The 21,279-nt window shown below is 39.4% G+C and overlaps 1 protein-coding gene across 2 annotated transcripts; it reads right to left on the reverse strand.

Annotated features, from left to right (window-relative positions):
- Window positions 1-4,024: 4,024 nt before the first annotated feature.
- On the reverse strand, window positions 4,025-19,909 carry PSMA1 (proteasome 20S subunit alpha 1). Of its 2 annotated transcripts, none has more exons than XM_010388378.2 (10): window positions 19,256-19,909; window positions 17,939-17,983; window positions 16,850-16,951; window positions 16,622-16,725; window positions 13,388-13,476; window positions 12,806-12,876; window positions 12,560-12,689; window positions 9,560-9,639; window positions 6,791-6,901; window positions 4,025-4,397 (listed from the first exon to the last, which is right to left on the reverse strand). In XM_010388378.2, exons 1-10 carry the CDS (start codon window positions 19,256-19,258, stop codon window positions 4,341-4,343), a joined length of 792 nt encoding a protein of 263 aa, XP_010386680.1. In that variant the 5' UTR covers window positions 19,259-19,909; the 3' UTR covers window positions 4,025-4,340. The 2 variants fall into 2 exon arrangements, with proteins under 2 accessions (XP_010386680.1, XP_030773184.1); XM_030917324.1 differs by having other exon boundaries at window positions 18,864-19,319.
- Window positions 19,910-21,279: the final 1,370 nt, after the last annotated feature.

The raw sequence follows: 21,279 nt of genomic DNA on the forward strand, positions 1-21,279 counted from the left end.
ACTCATTTTTAAAAAACATTTAATCTTAATTGTAGAGTGACATGAATACAGAGTTTCCATATACTCTTTACCCAGTTTCTCCCAGTGGTAACATCTTGCATATAGTACAATATCAATTTCAAGAAATTGACAGACATAATTCACCCAACCTTATTCAGACTTCACTAGTTTTACATGTACTCGTTTTTATATTCACTTGTAGACAATTTTATCATGCTTATATGTCTGATATGTGATCACCAACACAGTGGAGACACAGAACAGTTCCATCACAAGGATTCTCATGCTGTCATGTTGTCCTTTGATAGCCATAGCCACCTCCCACACTAACCTGTGGCAACCACTAATAATTCTCTATGATTTTTATCATCTCAATGTTATATAAATGGAATTATACAATAATATTTTGAGACTGGATTTCTTTACTTAGTGTAATTCCCTTGAGATCAATCCAAGATGTGTGTACAACAGTTTGTTCCTTTTCTGTGTATTCATTTTTAACATGAAATTTTACAAATGCAGTTATCTGGTTTCCAAGCCCACTTAACTTACCAAAAAGTGGCAATCTGTCAGCAAAAGAGGTATAAAAACTAGACTTACAGTAAGAAAGCTCAGTTTAGGGCCATCATGGGGTAGGACTTAAACCGTACAGACTTCATTTGCCCCAGGGGTTCATTGTGTTACAGAATAACTTTGAGGTTTCTCATGACCCCAAGTCATTAAGTACTAAATATGAAAAGGCAAGAAAATGTAGTGTTTTACATATTACTTTAGTTAGATCTGAATCTACAATTGTTGTTGGCAGTGCATATATTTTTCCATATTCTTAAGTACAAAGCTTTTTGAATGGGTATAAGGACCTTAATATTAGCCTCATTAACTCTTCCTGATCTGTTGTAAAACACATTGTTTTGGGCTTTTTTACTCTAAGATGTAATCATATAATTTTGAATGCCTTTTAAATTATAAATGCAGAGCAAATACCTTGTCATTATATCAAGGACCATAGAAATTGTGATATCTAAAAAGTCAAGGCCTAGAGAATAGGGACTTGCCCCACCAAATCATGTAATGGCCAAACACTGAGTTAGAACTAGTACCTGAATCCTGTCATCTACTTATTACTTTTATTTTTTTGAGACAAGAGTCTCACTCTGTCACCCAGGCCAGAGTACAGCGGTGTGATCATAGCTCATTGCAGCCTCAGACTCTGGGCTGAAGTGATTCTCCTACCTCAGTCTCCTGAGTAGCTGGGACCACAGGTGTGTGCCACCACACCCAGCTAAGTTTTAAAAATTTTTGTAGAGATGGGGTCTCACCATATTGCCCAGGTTGGTCTTGAACTCCTGAACTCAAGCAATCCTCCCACCTCAGCCTCTCAAAGTGTTGGGATTATAGGCGTGAGCCAACGCACCTAGCTACTGCCTTTTATTCCATGCCAGTTTTTCAGAGCTGCACATATACATGCTCAATAAATGTCAGGTGAATTGAGTATCTTTGTATCAAAGTGACAGACTTTATAAAACATCATTAGGATTTTACTGTTTGTAATTATTCAGCAGACTAAATGGAATATGTGAGTACAACAGACTAAACGTGAAAGGGCATCACAATGAACTGTATATACAGTGGGGTTGAGTATTACTGGAGTGGGAGGACTTTAAGTTCTAAAGTCAGTATATAAGACTAAAAATCATGTTGAAAAAATTACTTAAATTGCTCCCGAAATACAATACAGAATATTTATTTATTTATTTATTTATTTATTTATTTATTTATTTATTTATTTTAGTTGAATACAAGCCAGCTAGTGGTTTGCATTTGTGGAACAGGTGCATGTTCCACAATGATAAACATATACAATCTTTGTTTTTATTTTTTGAGACAGAGTCTCGCTGTGTCGCCTGACCAGGCTGGAGTGCAGTGGCATTATCTCAGCTCACTGCAACCTCCGCCTCCCAAGTTCAAGCAATTTTCCTGCCTCAGCCTCCCGAGTAGCTGGGACTACAGGCGTGTGCTACCATGCCCAGCTAATTTTTGTATTTTTAGTAGAGACGGGGTTTTGCCATGTTGGCCAGGCCGGTCTCGAATTCCTGACCTCAGGTGATCCACCCTCCTCGGCCTCCCAAAGTGCTGGGATTACAAGTGTGAGCCACAATATTTTTAAACAACAGAATCATTCAGCAAAGACAGAGGCTCACCCAATGGAAGGCATGTGGAAGAGAGACCTGCCTAAGCAAAAGGCAGATCATTACATTTCCCGCTTATGCTCCCTCCCCAGACTATATACCCATTGAGTGTGGAGGCAGGTGGGAGTTCCTGAGTTCAGTATTGTGTGTGTGTGTGTGTGTGTGTGTGTGTGTGTGTATGTGTGTGGAAAGTTACATGTGCTTGATGCCAACTCCACTGTAGGTCAAATAGCCACATGGTACTTGCGTCTAACTCCCAAGATTACATGGTAGATTCCTGAGGCTACTGCTGGAGAAACTGACATCTTTCCCTTAATAGGACTCCCAGAGCTACTTTTACCATTCTCTAAGAAATCAGGGAGATTTAAACCTACTAAGGTTTTTGAAGATTTGGGAAAGTTGGGGGGAAAAATAAACTAACATTGTATGAATTTTAGAGTTTAAAAGGTGTTATCATATAAATTCTCCCTTTTAACCCTCAGTATAATTCTCCAAAGGGTTTCCTTAAAATAGTTAAGTAACTTGCCCAAAGCCAGTAGCAGCTAATTAGAATTAGGTCTAAAATGGGTTACTATCTGTAAATTAATTTCTCTTCAGAAAGATGTATTATCTCAGAAAATAAAATAATTCCTCTAGACTTCAACAGCCAAATTTTGGATTATGGGTTTTTTAAAATTAAATTAAAATTTTTTTTGAGATGGAGTTTCACTCTTGTTGCCCAGGCTAGAGTACAATGGTATGATCTCGGCTCACTGCAACCTCTGCCTCCTGGGTTCAAGCGATTCTCCTGCCCAAGCCTCCTGAGTAGCTAGGATTATAGGCATGTGCCAGCACACCCAGCTAATTGTTTTGTATTTTTAGTACAGATGAGGTTTCTCCACGTTGGTCAGGTTGGTCTCGAACTCCCGACCTCAGGTGATCCGCCCACCTCGGCTTCCCAAAGTGCTGGGAAACAGGCATGAAGCCACTGCGCCCAGCCAGGATTTTGTTTTGTTTTGTTTTTTTTTTAAATCAGATTATTTCCTCTAATTTCATTTTACATGGTCTAAGATAAAAATGGTTCTGCAATACCTGAGTATACCACTCATGGGAATAACAGAAGGCAGCCTAAAGATCATGCTGGAGTGGGGCTGGAGAGGATAAAAGGTTTAGGATTAAAATTTCCCATGTGTTGTTTTTACAGAAGTTCCCTACACAGATCAGAGCTACAACTACTGCCATCTGTTGGTTGGAAAGAAAACCATTCATATGATAATTGATGCTTATATCAGTAAGTGGTGGTTTCTTAGGTTTTAATTAAAATCACCACAGTTGAACCCTGAAATTTGTTTTTTTTTTTTTTTTTTTTTTTGAGACGGAGTCTCGCTCTGTTGCCCAGGCTGGAGTGCAGTGGCGCGATCTCGGCTCACTGCAAGCTCCACCTACCAGGTTCACGCCATTCTCCTGCCTCAGCCTCCCATGTAGCTGGGACTACAGGTGCCCGCCAGCGCGCCCGGCTAATTTTTGTATTTTTAGTAGAGATGGGGTTTCACCGTGTTAGCCAGGATGGTCTCGATCTCCTCACCTCGTGATCTGCCCGTGTCGGCCTCCCAAAGTGCTGGGATTACAGGCATGAGCCACTGCGCCCAGCCTGAAATTTGTATTCTAAACCAAATCTCCATGGATTCTCATGCAGCCTGTCCATACACTGGAGAATTGTTATACGGCTATGATAGATAAGAGGTATTATTTTTCTCCATCACTAAAAATAAGGCAATTTAATTAGGCAAATGACCAGTTGTAATCCCAGACTACTATATACAGTTGAAGCTACTTAAAAAAATAAAAAGCCAATATACCAGGCATTGAAACAATTTTATTTCACAGTTGTCTTTAAAACCACAAAGACACCTATATTCTTCATATAAAAACATTAGTATAGATACCCATACTTTCTAGAAAATGATTATACAGACCCTCTCAAAGAAAAATGTATTCCATTATATAGGTTTCAGTGAGGTTGCTTGGAAAAAACTCACATCTGGACTGACTCCTAAAACATAGCATTCCACCACTCTGCAACTTTTGGTTCAAAGTATAGATTATTGTCATCAGTATGTGGTGCCTATATTCTTACATATTTGATAATACATATATAGACTGGCTTATCACTTAATGTTCCATTGGTTCATCAGCCTTTTCTGCAGGTTCATCAGCAGGTTGAGCAGGCTTAACAGGGAAAGAAAAAAAGAAAATATGTAAAATGAACACTTGATCAGTATACACATCTAATCACAAATATTACATTATAAAAAATTGAGAAAAAGGGGTAAAGAGATATTCTGAATACACAATTTTAGTTCACTGTTCTGTTAACATTTCTGAGCAGTACTTTTTTTCTCCTTGAGTGCTCATGATTTGGGGTGAATAAAGATTTTTCATTAAAAAAAAAAAATACAGTTGACCCTTGAACAACAAAGGTTTAAACAGTGAGGGTCCATTTATATGCAGATTTCTTTTTCTTTTTCTTTTTGTTTGCTTTTACTCTAACATTGTTTAGGGTGAAGCTTTTGTTTTGTTTGTTTTTTTCCAATAAATATAAATTAGCAGACCAACTGTGTAGCCTAGAAATATAATAAAAAAGAATAAGAAAAAGGTATGCCATGAATGCATAAAATATATGTAGAAACTAGTCTATTTGGTTGGGTGCAGCGGTTCACACCTGTAATCCCAACACTCTGGGAGGCTGAGGCAGGAGGATTGCTTGAGCCCATGAGTTTGAAACTGGCCTGGGCAACACAGTGAGATCCTGTCTCTACTACAAAGAAAAAAAATTTGCTGGGCATGGTGGCACACACCTGTAGTTTCAGCTACTTGGTGGGGTAGGGGGAGGTGGGAGAATCGCTTGAGCCCAGGAGTTCAACCTTGCAGTGAGGTCTGATAGCACCACTGCACTCCAGCCTGGACAAGAGGGCAAGACGTTGCCTCAAAAAACAAAAAAAAAGAAACTAGTCTATTTATCTGTTAATTGCCAGTTTATGTAATCGGTAAGGCTTCCAGTCAACAGCAGGCTATCAGAAGATTTTTAGGAGTCAAAAGTTATATGTGGTTTTTCAACTGTGCTAGGGTTTGGCACTACTAAACCCCACACTGTTTGAGGATAACTGTACATATAATTTCACATTTCTGAAAACCTAAATATCATTGAACAATTCTACCATTTTATCATACTTTGCATTGCTCAGGAGTAAAAGCCTCCCTTGTATTATCACTATTATGCTTAAAATACAATCAGTACTTTTTAGACATTCTTTTCCCCTTTACCAAACTAGTTGTGTGGTATTCCACAGCATTCTTCCCAACAGTGCTAGTTTTTTACCAAAAACAGTTTAAATATTGCAAATCTTGCTCCCCCAAATAGTACCAACAATATCCTTTTCAAGTTCAAAATACTCATGCTGTAGAAATTTCCATACTAGATTCTTTTTTACTTTCAATTACACAGCTATCAAATAAGCATCTATAAATAGCAAATGTGTATTCTAAATATCCAGCAAAAAGACCCGTATTTAACCTGAGATTCACTTCTTGCTGCTTTTCTCTTCATGAAGAGCCATCTTAGTGTCCAAAGCTGGCCCCCAATGAGCATTTCTTCCAGTCTCCGCTCACACAGAATCTGGGCTGGGCCACTGACTCACTTTAACCAACCGAATGTGTATAAGTGATGTTGTGCCAGTCCTGCGTCTCAGCCTTAAGAATGCCTGGCGGCTTTCACTTCTGACTTTTGCAAGCCCCGAGTTGCCAACATGCTAGAGAGACCCTGCTGAAGAAGTGGCCCTGAAACTACATGGATAGAGGCTCAGTCATCCTAGCAGAAGTCTTTGCCTTATAGATGCTCCTCTAAGACACCTAAAAGGTGTTAGTAAAAAAGACATGTGACTAAAGTTTTCTTGGGTGTTCCAGTTGCACCCCACAAATGACTGCAATGTTTGAGAGATCCCAGACGAGACCAGCAAAGAACCATGTAGCTGAGCCCCAGTCAGCTGCAAAATTGTGAGAAGTAGTGCTTTTTGTTCTAAGCCCCTAAGTTTTGGGGTAGCTTATTACCTAGCAATAGATAACCAAATAATCAACACTTCTCCCCTGCCTTTTTTTTTTGAGAGAGAGTCTCACTCTGTTGCCTAGGCTGGAGTGCAGTGGCGGGATCTCGGCTCACTGCAACCTCCGCCTCCCAGGTTCAAGCGATTATCCTGCCTCACCTCCTGAGTAGCTGGGACTACAGGTGCCTGCCACCACGCCCAGTTAATTTTTGTATTTTTAGTAGAGACAGCCTTTCACCATGTTGGCCAGGATGGTCTCCATCTCTTGACCTCGTGATTCATCCACCTCAGCCTCCCAAAGTGCTGGGATTACAGGCATGAGCCACCGCACCCGGCCCCCTTTTTGTGTTTATGGAGATCACTGCCCTTTCAATATTTAACTTTATTCAGTTCTTAATTTTCCTGTTGCCATTTGAATTATGGGCCCATTTCAATATTTAAGACAAAATGGAAAATTTACAGACACAGTTGTGGTAAGAACAGCAGCTTATAATAGAACTAAAGCCTCTTGTATGATTATACCTGTGCCTTTCTCTGTGGCCTTTCTTCAAGACCTTCGAGGAATGGAGACACATCATCATCATCATAGATTGTAAACTCCAAGTCTTTACCAACAATTCCAATGGAAACATTCTGAAGGGTAAGAAATGGTAAAAGTAAAATAAGAGAATTTGGATGAAAAAATACATATGATAAAATATTGGGTAAAAAAAGGAGAATAAGAATTTATATAGCACCTGAATAAAACCTTAAAAACCATTTATGGGTAGGGGAAAAAAGAAGGAAACTAGCAGACCCTTGTCATTTGCAGATTTAATATTAATACTCACTTTTGATTATCATGAGTAACTCCAAAGATCTATATTATCTACAAACATTTTTTAAAAAAATTATGCAGGTTATAAAGTCTTCACATTGATATTAAACAATAATTATCTAATCACTATAAAAAATGGCTTGATAAAAGTGACTAATCTCACTTTATTAATGATCATTAACTTCAAGTAGGCCTTAGTGGTTCCTGGATCCCACTATACCTGTTCCTACATCATTCATGCTCCCCTTCTTTGAGACACTTCTAACATTCTCCAAGGTCTTTGCAGCTGCAAACCTTGATCCTTTATTACTGCAAAAACAGAAGCAATTGGAAGAGAACTTTCACAAGTTCCCACTGTATCCACTCTTTCCTGTACCTATGTCCCTAGATTCTCTCCTTTCCCATTAAAATTTCCTCTCTAAGGCCAACCCTTCCATCTATGTACTATTAAAGGACATTGCTCTAACAATTTTCTCATTATTTTTCCTCATAAATGCTTCCCTAAATTTACTTGGATTACTCTCACAATCATGCAGCAAATGTGATGTAATTTCTTGCATCTTAAAAAACAAAACAAAACAATTTCTCTCTCCTCTTCCAGTCACCACTCCATTTCTGTGGACCATCAACAGAAAATATCCTCCAAAGAGCTATCTCCAATTCCTCATCTCTCATTCTCTCCTGATTCCACTATCACGTTTTTGCCTTATTATTCCATGAAAGTTGTCTTGTCAAGTCCTCAGTGACAACTTCATTGCCCTTCCTCCTTGAAAGTTTATTCATTTGCCTCCAAAGATGCCTCATTTTCCAAGTTTTCCTCTTACTTCTTTGACCACCTTTCTCAGTCTGACTTTGCCAATACCTACTCATCTCCCTGTCACTAAAGGTTAGAGTGTTCTTGGTCCAGTCCTCATAATGCTTGTCTAACTATTCAAAATTCCTTTAGGAACCCCTTCCAGTCCAGACTCTAAATGCCATTTCTATATAAAGACTTCAAAAATTTGAAATGTAAGTTGGACCACTCTCTGTGGAACTCCATTGGTTGCTTATAACTGCTTACTCTGTACCGTCAATTGGACAAAAAGGCATTTCCAATTTTACATGTCCACAACTGACTGCCTGACCTTCCTTCCCAACGCCTACTTTAAAACCTGTTCCTCCCACTGTCTTCTTCACCTCAGTAAATCATAAATCTTTCCTTCCAATTAATCAGGCCCAAAACCTCGGAGACATTCCCCGCTCACACCCTACAACAAATCTATTAGCAAACTTTTTTGGCTGTAATTTCAAAAGATATCCAAAATTGAACCACTACTCTTCATCTTAAACTCTGTCACTCTGTTCCAATCACTATCATCTCTCACATGAATTACCTGAATAGCCTTAAAACTATTTCTACCGATAGCCCCACTATCTATCTACCCCTACAATCTGTTTTTCTTTTTTTTTTGAGATGGAGCCTTGCTTTGTCACCCAGGTTGGAGTGCATGCACCACCACGCCTGGTTAATTTTTTGTATTTTTAATAGAGACGGGGTTTCACCATGTTGGCCAGGCTGGTCTCAAACTCCTGACCTCAAGTGATCCACCCACCTCAGCCTCCCAAAGTGCTGGGATTACAGGCATGAGCCACCGTGCCTGGCCCACAATCTGTTGTTAAAATGCCAACCAGAGTGACTGTTTTACAACCTAAACCAAATCATGGTATTCCTCTGCTCAAACTCTTAATAGCCCACTCAGAGTAAAATGCAGAGTACCCACAATGGCTTATGGGACCTCCATTACCTCTCTGATTTCTTTCCTTTTCCTCTTCCTCTTGATGATTGACCTCAACACTACTGGCCTCCTTGCCTTGAATACTAGGGCCTTTGCATTTGTATTTCCTAGAATAATTTTGCTCTAGACATCTGCATAGCTCACACTCACTTACCTGCTTTATATCTTTTCCTCAAATTTCATTTTCTTGGTGAGAATATCCTTGACCACCTACCTACATCCAATTAGTCATTCTTTCTCCTTTTACCCTTTTTTATTTTTTACATAGCATTTATCTTCTTCTAATATACTATATAATGTACTTATGTGTACACTATCTTTCCCTACTAGGATGTATGTTCCATGAAGAAAAAGGTATTTGTTGTGTTTACTATATTTTGAATGCCTAGAAAGTGCCTGCACATGGTAGGTGCTCAATATATATATATTTTTGTTAACTAAATAATACCAAGATAGGCCAATCTGCTGAAAATAATGAAGGACATTTTGCATGAGATTTACTGGTTTTACTGCTTTGTACCAAAAAGAAATGCTTAAAAAATAAAATTGGATTACTTAGCAAATAGCTTAAAGGGAAAGAATCTGCCAAGACAATCATATCCCAAATTAAAGAATATTGTATCTATACTCCATTACATTTATGCAATAAAGGTTTAAACTGTAACGTTTATATCTACAATTGGAAAAGACAATACTTACCTTTGTAGTTAGGTCCTGTTCTGCAGGAAGTGTCTCTCTTAAGGCACGCAGACCATGTTTAACTAGTTCATTTAAATTGCCTATATGTAATAAATCAACAATTATTTCTTAATTTCATTGTTAGGCTTCTGTTATTTATCAAATCTACAGTCTGAAATTGTGGTTTTTAGTTACACACTAAATTTATCACAGTAAAAACAGCCAAGTTTAATGCTAGTCATATAATCTTTTAATAGCATTCTATGACATTGCTGATTATTATTTAATGAGAGGACTCATTATTTCTGTTACAATTTTGATCTCCTCTTTTGCTAGGTCAAATCAAAATCCCGACAACAAATTATACAACTCCAAGTTTTGTAGAATGTGTTCTGTAGAATCCTAGTCCCTATATTTGCTCATTGTAAAAAGGAGTCTCCAACTTATTCTATGTGGCCAGTATTACTGATACCAAGAATAAAGACATCACAAGAAAAGAAAACTACAGACCCAATATAGATGCAAAAAATAATAACAATAATAAAAAAATAAAACCCTCAACAAAAACTACAAACAGAACCTGGCAACATATTAAAAAATTATATACCATAGACAAGCGAGATTTATCCCAAGAATGATAAGTTAGTTTAACAACTGAAAGTCAGTGTAACACACGTTAACAGAAGGAAGGGGGAAACCTGCATAACCACCTCAAGAGATGCATAAAAAGCATGTGATAAAACCTAAAATCCTTGCATAATAAAAACACAAAACTAGTAATTGAAAGCAACCTCTTATAGAGGGCATCTACAAAAAGCTGACAGGTAACATCATTTTTTTTTTTTGAGACGTAGTCTCGCTCTGTCGCCCAGGCTGGAGTGCAGTGGGACAGTCTCAGCTCACTGCAAGCTCCGCCTCCCGGGTTCATGCCATTCTCCTGCCTCAGCCTCCTGAGTAGCTGGGACTACAGGCACCCACCACCACGCCCAGCTAATTTTTTGTATTTTTAGTGGAGACGGGGTTTCGTCGTGTTAGCCAGGATGGTCTCAATCTCCTGACCTCATGATCTACCCGCCTTGGCCTCCCAAAGTGCTGGGATTACAGGCGTGAGGCACCGCGCCCGACCAGGTAACATCATTCTTAATAGTGAATGACTAAAAGCTTTTCCCTTAAGTTAAGAAACAAAAAAAAAAGAATGTTTGTTCATGCAACTTCTATTCATCATTGTACCAGAGGTTCCAGCCAGGGCAATTAGAAAGGAGAAAGTCAAACTATCTCTATTCCCAGATGATACGATCTCAGGAATCTATAAAAAAATGACTAGAACTAATAAACGAGTTCAGCAAGATTGCAGGATATAAGATTGATATACAAAAATCAATTGTATTTCTACGTAGTTGCAATGAATAATATGCAATGAAATTAAGAACACAATTCTGTTAACAACAGCACCAAAAATAATAAAATACTTGTAAGACAAATATGATTTGTACACGGAAAACTACAAAACATCAGTGAAAGAATTAAATACCTGCCCGGGTGCAGTGGCTCACGCCTGTAATCCCAGCACTTAGGGAGGCCGAGGCAGGTGGATCACCTGAGGTTGGGAGTTTGAGACCAGCCTGACCAACAACATGGAGAAACTCCGTCTCTACTAAAAATACGAAATTAGCCGGGCGTGGTGGCGAGCCTGTAATCCCAGCTACTCAGGAGGCTGAGGCAAGAGAATTGCTTGAACCTGGGAGGCAGAGGTTGCAATGAGCCAAGACTGTGCCATTGCACTCCAGCCTGGGCAACAAGAGTGAAACCCCGTCTCAAGAAAAAAAAGAAAAAAAGAATTAAATACCTAAATAAATGAAGATATTCTATGTTCATGGATAAGATGCCTTATATCATTAAAGAAGCAAAATTATCTATGGATTTATTCAATCTTTAGGAATTTCCTATGCAGGTTGAAATGTGCTAGGCAGAGGGTGCCGATATGAGCAGTTCTGAATCAAACTGTGGACACTGAGTTTCCAATGAGCTTCCCTGGGCAGAAACATCACATACATATTGCTGCAAGTGTACTCTGTGACTCCTTCTGGGAAGGAAAGAGCATAAGGAAGCCTGCACATAGATTCCTCTGAACTGTATTTTTCCTTAATGATCCACCTATGTATTGTTATTTTATTGTTATAAGTCTTACCTGGGAGTACAACTATATGCTGAGTGCTTTAAGTCTTAGCAAATCTCCCAATTTAGGGGTAACCTTGGGGACCCCAATCCATTTACCATAATTTAAAATGTTAAACTTTAAGCAAGCATTTACCAAGCTTATTTGTCCAAGGAATCCTCTTTTCCCAAAGTTAAACCTATTGTCATCCTACAACAGTTTGCTTTGAGTAATGTCAATTAAACTATTTTTCTCTGCATTCACTAAACCCCAAATATTTCCTCCAAAGAACGCTATGTCACCAGAAAACAGATAAGATGACAAAGAGAAATGTAAAACCCAATACCCTCCTTCCAATGCAAAGCAAAACACTTGAAAACCTGCCCTGTCATAACATCTTACCTCTTTTACCTTCTTTTCCCTCAGCTACACTGCCTTTTTATTTCTTGTTTATGGACTACTAATGCAGAAATGTCTGTGTGGCTTAAAATAAGACTCACAGAAAACTAAAAGCGAACAGAGCTTACAACTGGCAGGTAGTATAGTGGTTCTCCACTCTCCACTCCACAGGGCACACTTCTGACCAACTGAATCAAGAATTTTCAAGGTTGGGAACACATTTATATTTTGAAAAAGTTCTAGTCGTGATTGAAACTACGGTATCAATTTTAACTTCTGGCGGTAACCAGAAGTTGAAGTTAGTATATGTGACAGAAACAAACTCTTCCTGGGCTTAATTAAAAAAAAAATTCTTTCTGTAAGACTGATAGTTTTATGCAGTTAGGATACTATATTTATTTACTATATAGACTGGAAGAGGCCAAAAAAAAAATAAAATAAAATAAAAAAGCAAGGCTATCACTTACACTCCATAAATTCAGACATATGTCTCTCCAAGTAAGTACGAGCTGACTGGGATCGGGCTCCAATGGACATGGCTCTGCAGTCAAAATAGTTGGCAGATGGACAGGTTTGGAAAATGTGAGGGCCCATATCCTACAAATAGAAATAAATACACCACATAATTATTTACGTTGGTTGAACTAAAAATTATAAAAATTTCTAGTTAATAAAAAAAATCATTAACATATAACAATATTCAATGAACTTACATCATAACCGGCAATAAGCAGCCCAACACCATATGGTCTCCGGCCATATCGTTGTGTTGGTATCTGGGTTTCTTAGACTGGTTAAAGAGCTTGTTTTAACAAGGAATGAAGTACTGTCTTAATTTTCAAATTATACATTATTAACAAAGGTATCTGGCTTATTCCTTAATTGTTACATAATCCACCAGAGAAATAACGCAAAAGGACACTATTTATTTGGCCTAATATAAAATGTTTGACTTTCTACCAAACCTAAGAAAGAGTGCCAACAAAATGATTTCTTCCCGTGTAAAACCTGATTTGTTTTGGATACAAGGGGTCTAGGGTTTCTTGGGACATCTAGAACCATTAAGAAATTTTAAATCCCCTCTAAAAAGATGCTTAATTTTCCTGAAGTTGGGCTTATTTATGTCTAGCAAATATCAATTGCTTATAAAGGCTAATGAAAGAGCAACTCAATTTGTTGTTTTAAAGTTTTCACAATCTTACCTATGTCACGTTATTATCATATTCCTAATAATTAACAGAAGTATCAAAACCCTTCAAAGTTCATATCCATAAATGCTAACATAAAAAGGATACTGCTTCCAATTAGAGATACAAGACGAGACACAGGCAGTGGTCTATCGAATACAAATCTGGAATCCAAACACTCCTGACGCATAAAATTACTAAAAAAGAAACAAAGTTTAGTAATTGCAAATTATATACAACTATTCCAATCTAAATTGTTTGATTTCACTTCACATTATTCCAAGTGTTTACATGGATCACATCCATATAAGAAAGACAGAAGGTAAGAAAGACATGCCTGCAAGGGTGCGTTTTTGTGCCAAACTCTGGAGCCACATAAGGTTTTTAAAAAATACTGAAATATTTTTTAGCTCTAGAGAATCTCTGTCTCACAGCACTTATAGAACAGAGAAGGCTGAACAAGAGAAAAAGAGCAACCTCTCTTCTCTTATCCTTCCCACTGTCAGCAAGCTTGTCTTAATTCTAGATCTTGAACCAGCAAAAAGATTATCTACTCTGTCCTTTTTTCTTGAAAGCAGACTAACATTTCCCCGAAAGAGCAACTATAAGAAATGGAAACCACAGCAGAGGGCATCTTTACGTGTTCCTGCCACTGTTACTTCTATTCATAAGAAGCACTCTAGAGGAGATAGTGGACACTAGCCGCTGAGTCTCACTGTTAAATCTGATGAAATTCAAGCAAGGTTAACATTGGGGAGAAGAGAATTCATGCCTGTAAATAAGATCAACAAGAAATGGATATGCTCCTTTCTTTCAATGTTGCTTTGTCCAGTATATGTGTATGTCACATCTGATCATCACATGGTTGACTACGGGAACCAAGCTATTTGTTCAGTACTTATATCCAAGTCCATTTCCCAATGCTGTCTAAAAGTAAACTGCCCAATATCGCATGCAATAATCACATGTGGCTATGGAGCCCTGAAAAGTAGCTAGACTGAATTCAGATGTATTGCAAGTACAAAATAACATACCAAATTTCAAAGACTTAGTACCTAAAAACGTGCAATAACTCATTAATAAAGTTTTTATATTGATTATGTATTGGCATGGCAATATTTTATAGATTGAGTTAAATAAAATGTTTGATAATATAATACATTTTCCATTTTGAAGAGTAGGTGGAAACCCTTAAGGCTGTCATTATATTGCTAACTTAGAGTAAGGGATTGGCTGAATAACTTGAAATTCTTTCTTTCTTTTTTTTTTTTATACTGAGTTTCACTCTTGTCGCCCAGGCTGGAGTACAATGGCATGATCTCAGTTCAATGCAACCTCTGCCTCCTGGGTTCAAGCGATTCTCTTGCCTCAGCCTCCCGAGTAGCTGGAATTACAGGCGCCTGCCACCATGCTCAGCTAATTTTTTTTTATTTTTAGTAGAGACAGGATTTCATGATGTTGGCCAGGCTGGTCTCAAACTCCGGACCTCAGGTGATCCACCCACCTCAGCCTCCCAGAGTGCTGGGATTACAGGCATGAGAAACCACGCTCAGCCTGAAATTCTGAAAACAATAGCACTACTATTTACACTGCTTTTGCTGCTGCTGTTGTTTTAAGAATAGGGTCTCACTCGGCCTGGCGCTGTGGCTCACACCTGTAATCCCAGCACTTTGGGAGGACGAGGCAGGCGGATCACAAGGTCAGGAGTTCTAGACCAGTCTGGCCAATATGGCAAAACCCCGTCTCTACTAAAAATGCAAAAATTAGCCAGGTGTGGTGGCACATGCCTGTAGTCCCAGCTACTTGGGAGGCTGAGGCAGAAGAATCGCTTGAACTCTGGAGGCAGAGCCGAGATCATACCACTGCACTCTAGCCTGGGTGACAGCATGAGACTCTGTCTCAAAAAAAAAAAAAAAAAAAATAGAGTCTCACTCTGTCACCTAGGCTAGAGTACAGTAGCACTATCATAGCTCACTGCAACCTTGAAATTCTGGACTCAAGCAATCCTCCCACCTCAGCCTTTTGAGTAGCTAGGACAACAGGTGTGTGCCACCATACCCAGCTAAGTTTTAAAATTTTTTGTAGAGATGGGGATTCACTATGTTGCCCTGGTCTCAAATTCTTGGCCTTAAGTTTCTCAAAGAGCTGGGATTATAGGTAGGAGCCACTGTGCCAGGCCCACCCTTATAATTTATATTCTTTCTTTCCTATCAAATCACAAATTTAAGAGATTAGTTTTAGCTAACTACCTGCCATCCACAACACACATACTCACATAATACCTGAAAGGCTCTGTGTTAGTGCTTTACAGTAGGCAATTTAAAATATTTAAAAATAGGCTGGGCATGGTGGCTCACACCTATAATCCCAGCACTTTGGGAGGCTGAGGTGGGTGGATCACCTGAGGTCAGGAGTTCAAGACTAGCCTGGCCAACATGGCGAAACCCCGTCTCTACTAAAAATAGAAAAATTAGCCTGGTGTGATGGCGGGTGCCTGTAATCCCAGCTACTCGGGAGGCTGAGGCAGGAGAATTGCTTGAACCTGGGAGGTGGAAGTTTCAGGTAGCTGAGATCGTGCCAGTGCACTCCAGCCTGGGTGGGAGTGAGACTCCATCTCAAAAAATAAATAAATAAATAAATAATATTTAAAAGTAGCCTTGATAAAGAAAACACTGGAAAAAATTCAGTGTTTAGGTATTTAGCCCAATCTCAGATACTAAGTGGTGAAGGTGAGAACTCAATCTGTGCAATTTCAAAGCGCTATCTCTTCATTTACATATTGCCTTTCAACCATAAATAATCTGTCTCTTCTAGACTCTTACAGAAATTTTTCTGTTATATTATAGATAAACTAGATTTGAGTTTATAGATAAACTTGCCTTCAAGTTCCTTTAAGACAAGATCCATGTCTGAGTCACTTATGTATACCCTGCGGTATCCAGTATTGAGCATTGCAAAAAATAAATGTCTAATAAATACTGATATATTGAAGAAAACAAGCACAAAGAAAACAAGTATGGTTCAGCTTCTCCTTGGAAACCAGACAAAAGTATCAAGCTCTTCTTAGACATAACAGAGTCTCAAACAATATACATTGTATTAACAAATATCACATTACTCAGTGACTTCTAAAAAGTGCTAATGTTTAATTTTATGAGTTATTCCTACGGGGATCACAAAATGGAAAATTTAATAACAAACTCAAACCCACCAAGGTATTCATAATCTTAATTTACAAGCATTCTGGCAGACAACTTCCTAAAATATCTTATCTGGATCTTTTTGAGAAAACTAATCAATTATGAATCAAAAAGGATGTTTATTTTTCATGATTATACTTACCATAACAGTCTAGCATCAGCAGTAAGCCCCGCAATTGAGATACCAATATGGTTGTCAACATGGAGAATTTTTTTCTGATGAGCTGCAAGCTCTGACTGCGCCCTCTAAATGGAGACATTATAAGATGTTAAAAAAAAATGTAAAAATAAGTTTACAACCTTACTGTCTATGGTGAAATTTACATTAATAGTTTTCTACAGAGGAAGACATATTTATTACTTTACTTACTTTCAGTGCAACCAACACTGCATGAGTTTTTGATTTCAAACCAACTGTGGCTGAACCTTGTTTAACAGCTTCCATTGCATATTCAATTTGATGAATCCTGCCCTAAAGAAAAAAAAAAACAAAACCACATCTTAGAAGACCTTTTATAAGCTAAAAATTAGAGTTTTCAAATGTCAGGTGGGCATAGTTAAATCTCAACTGATTTTTTTTAAAATCAAGAAACTTTTTTTTTGAGACAGGTTCTCACTCTGTCACCCAGGCTGGAGTGCAGTGGCACAATCTTCAGCTCAGTACAACCTCTGCCTCCTGGGCTCAGGCAATCCTCTCAACTCACCGTTCCCAGTAGCTGGGACTATAGGCAGGCATCACCATGCCCAGCTTATTTTTGTATTTCTTGTAGAGACCAGGTTTCATGTTGTTCAGGGTGGTCTTGAACTCCAAAACTCAAGCAATCTACCTTCCTCGGCCTCCCAAAGTGCTGGGATTACAGGCATAAGCCACTGCGTCTAGCCAAAAGCTTCTTTTAAAATAAATTTTGTTGTATAAATGATGTTGTAAGATACACATATATAGTAGGGTCACTATCACAGAATGAACATATCCATTGTCTCACATACTTACCCATTTTCCTTTGCTGTGGCAAGAGCTGTCAACTACTCATTTAGCAAAAATCCTGAATACAAAACACTACCTGCATTATTAGCTGTAGTCTTCATGTTGTACATTAGATCCTTCCACTTGCTCAACCTACATATTTGCTACTTTGTATCTCCTCTTTTTTCCTCCCCACTGCTATTCCCTACCCTGGTAACCACTGTTTTATTCTCTCTCTCTATATATTTGCTCTTTTAAACAAAATGTTCCACATATAAGTGAGAGCATGAAATATTTTTCTTTCTGTTTCTGGCTTATTTCACTTAACGTCCTCTAGGTCCATCAGGAGACTTATTTTAATTATAAACGCAACTTCCAAGAAGGACTAAAATATTATATTCCATTTTCCCCAAGCCTACGCTCTCACAATCTTCTAAATATATTGCAGCCACAAAAAGCCATTTCACAGAAATGGTTTAAAAAACATTATTTTACCTGCGGGCTCCAAACAGTGACATCATTGTCGTACTGATTTCGAAACTAAAAGTAAAAGAAAAAAAGACCTGTTAATAGAAGAACATTTCAAATCCCAACTCTTAACATTCATTAAGAAATATGCTTGTGTTTCCATTCAATGTTAAGGCACTCTGTTCATGCAATCTTACTGGAAGATTACTATTGTACTCAGACGTAAGCCAATTCTACATTTACCATAAACTGGTGGGAGAGGGAGAAGCAGATCTAAATGGGTCCTATTTTTCCAACCTCTTATTCTAACACCCTCCATAGCAATCCCTTTAGGCTCAATTACTAAAGTTCACAATCAACTTTCTTGCCTATTTTTGCTTATGCTGCTCCCTTTTATTGGGACCTAATAAATGGTTAAAAGCCTTCCTTTTCTTTAAGTTAGCTTAAATGTCGATTTCTGGAAGTCTTCTCCTTTTCTTCCCAAATCCCCCTAACACATACTCCCACAGTTCTTTATCTAAACGTCCCTTTCTGCTTTTATGATTAGGGACATGTATGACTTACTTTTGAACGTTCACTGTAGTTATGCTTGTACAAATGCTCTGTCTGTATATTCATATTGAATGAACAAAAATGTCCTCAGAAAGTTAGAGGTGGGCACAAATAGCTGCAGCGATAGAATCATTACGGCTATTATGACTATTATAACAAGTCTAGCAGTGCTGGGGAGAATCATCACGGGAGTGAGATTGAGTGCGAGCACAGCACTGGAAACCCAGAATCCTATGTTGTAACCCAGATTCCATCACTTCCCCTCTCAGTCTCGGCTTACTCATCTGTAAATAGGTGACTGGACAAAATGATTGAAAAGGGCCTCTTCTAACCGAAGTCTAGGGGAGAGATAAATCAGACGGACCCACCAGGAAAACGGACACGGTCCAGGAACACAAACCTGGGGGTCAAGTCCGCACTGGTGGTACAGGTAGGCCTCCAAGTCAAGTGTCTGTCTTCTCCTCTCCCATACACAGCACTAGGGGCTATTCTGGACCGCTCAGAATCTACTCCACTGAAGGAATCTGAGGGGCGAACTCATCTAGCTGACAGAGGAGGAAGTGTCGGAGGCTCCCCGGGAAGCGAAAGCGGTGGAAAGGCCGCACTGGCTACCGACAGCCCCTAGCCCGGCCAGGCCGGAGATGCTGAATCACTGCCGGAGCCCGGCCGTCTGCCGAGGCTCCCATACCTCGTGGCCCCGGGCGGCGCTAAGGATGACAGGAGAGGTGGCTCGTCATCCCCCAGTCACCGGAGCTCTGCCCTAAACCTTCCAGAGGTCGGGATTCAACGTACCATGGTGGTGGCGCGGGCCTGGTTGCTGCCTCCAGCAAAACTGAGAATCAAGGAGGTATTGCCGAAAGTATCGCTCAGCGATCTACAGAGAAGTCTGCCGGAGTCTGATGGCGGCAGCGCAGGGTAGCGCAGTCTATTCCAGAGATATCGATAGGCTTGCAACACTTCCCCTTCCTTAAAACTCTCCGACCGCTCGGCGGCGGGCGGAGCCTGGGAAGATCTAGGAACTGAGATTGGCGGGAAACCCAGGGCTGGGAGTGCCGGCGGCTGAGAGCTGCGGGGCGGCCCCTGTCAAGTAGCCCTTCTTGGTTCCTGTGTATTGCCGATTCCCTCCAGTTTCTCCCGGTGGCGGGCTGCATCTAAAGTCTTAAGAGGCAACAGCCGTGACTCCGGGTGATACTAGCTCTCATTCACCGTCCACAGATTTTGGGGTGTTATGTGACTGAAAGGAACGAGGCTGCAGGAAAGCCCCAAGATAACGATCCGTTTCTGTGTGTCAGCCGTATTCTTCCTCGAGTATCTTGTTTGTATAGACGCTTTTATTTGTATTAAGGTTGGTGCAAAAGTAACCGCGGTTTTTGCCATTTGGCAAAATACCTTGGAATGCTCTTCCTTATTCCCTGGAGATGTTATCTTTCAAGGCTCTGTTGTCGTTAACCCCTCATTATTATTATGATTGGTTTCCTCCACCAGACTTTGAACTCCATGAGGGCGCTTTCTGTGCCCTCAAAACCAAGCATGATACTTGATAGATTAGGCCACTGAGAAAAAAATGGACACTTTCTTTCGATTTACCTATTTTGTCTTTTGAGAGCATCTTTCCGTAATGAAATAGTCTGACATCTTTGCAAACAGCTGCCCATCTAACATCCACAGGTTATTTACATTCTTTGTAAAAAAAGAGACTGGGCGCGGTAGCCTGTAATCCCAGCACTATCGGAGGCCGAGGGCGGAGGATCGCTTGAGCCCAGGAGTTCGAGATCACTATATTATTTTAATACAGTGGGACCTCGTCGCTATAATAATAATAATAATAATAATACTAAAATAAAAAAGGCTGGGCATGTTGGCATGCGCCTGTGGTACCAGTTATTAGGGAAGCTGAAGTGAGAGGATCTCTTAAGCCCAGGAGGATCTCGAGCCCGGGAGATCGAGGTTGTAGTGAGCCGTGGTCACGCCATTGCACTCCAGCCTGCCTGGGCGACAGAGATTCTGTTTCAAAACAAAACAAAACAAAAGCCTGGCGCGGTGGCTCACGCCTGTAATCCCAACACTTTGGAAGGCAGAGGCGGGTGGATCACGAGGTCAGGAGATCGGACCATCCTGGCCAACATGGTTAAACCCCGTCTCTACCAAAAACACAAAAATTAGCCGGGCGTGGTGGCGTGCGCCTGTAGTTCCAGCTACTCAGGAGGCTGAGGCAGGAGACTCGCTTGAACCGGGGAGACGGAGGTTGTGGTGAGCTGAGATCGTGCCACTGCACTCCAGCCTGGGCGACAGAGTGAGACTCCGTCTCAAAAAAAAAAAAAGTACTAAATTGTTCTCCAGAAATGTTTTACCAACATATACTCTCAACAGTAGTATATGAGGTTGCCTCCTCTAATTCATCAACACTGATTATTGCTGTATTTCTAAAAAACACTGTTGAGTTGGTGGACTAAATTAACAGATTAAATTAATAGATTGTTCTCTTTCGTTTCTCCAGAACCTAGCACAATGCGTAGCACATATTGTTTATAAATAGTGCTAAATGATTAAATAAATGCTCATTTAAAAATTGTCATATACGACGTAAACATTTTGACAATTCTTTCCATATATATCTCTCTAGTCACATGCCTCACACAGATGTGTAATAAATATACAATTTCAAAAAATAAGATGATACTGTTTTTATTAATACACTTAAAAAGTTATAGCTATCATATGTCCATAAGTAATGGTCTATATTATTTTCAATAGTTGCATTAGTATTTTATTTTATGGAAATACAATAATTTGCCTAACTATTGGTGTGCAATTAG

The sequence above is a fragment of the Rhinopithecus roxellana genome, chromosome 15 (genome assembly GCF_007565055.1).
Source record: "Rhinopithecus roxellana isolate Shanxi Qingling chromosome 15, ASM756505v1, whole genome shotgun sequence".
NCBI lineage: Eukaryota > Metazoa > Chordata > Mammalia > Primates > Cercopithecidae > Rhinopithecus > Rhinopithecus roxellana.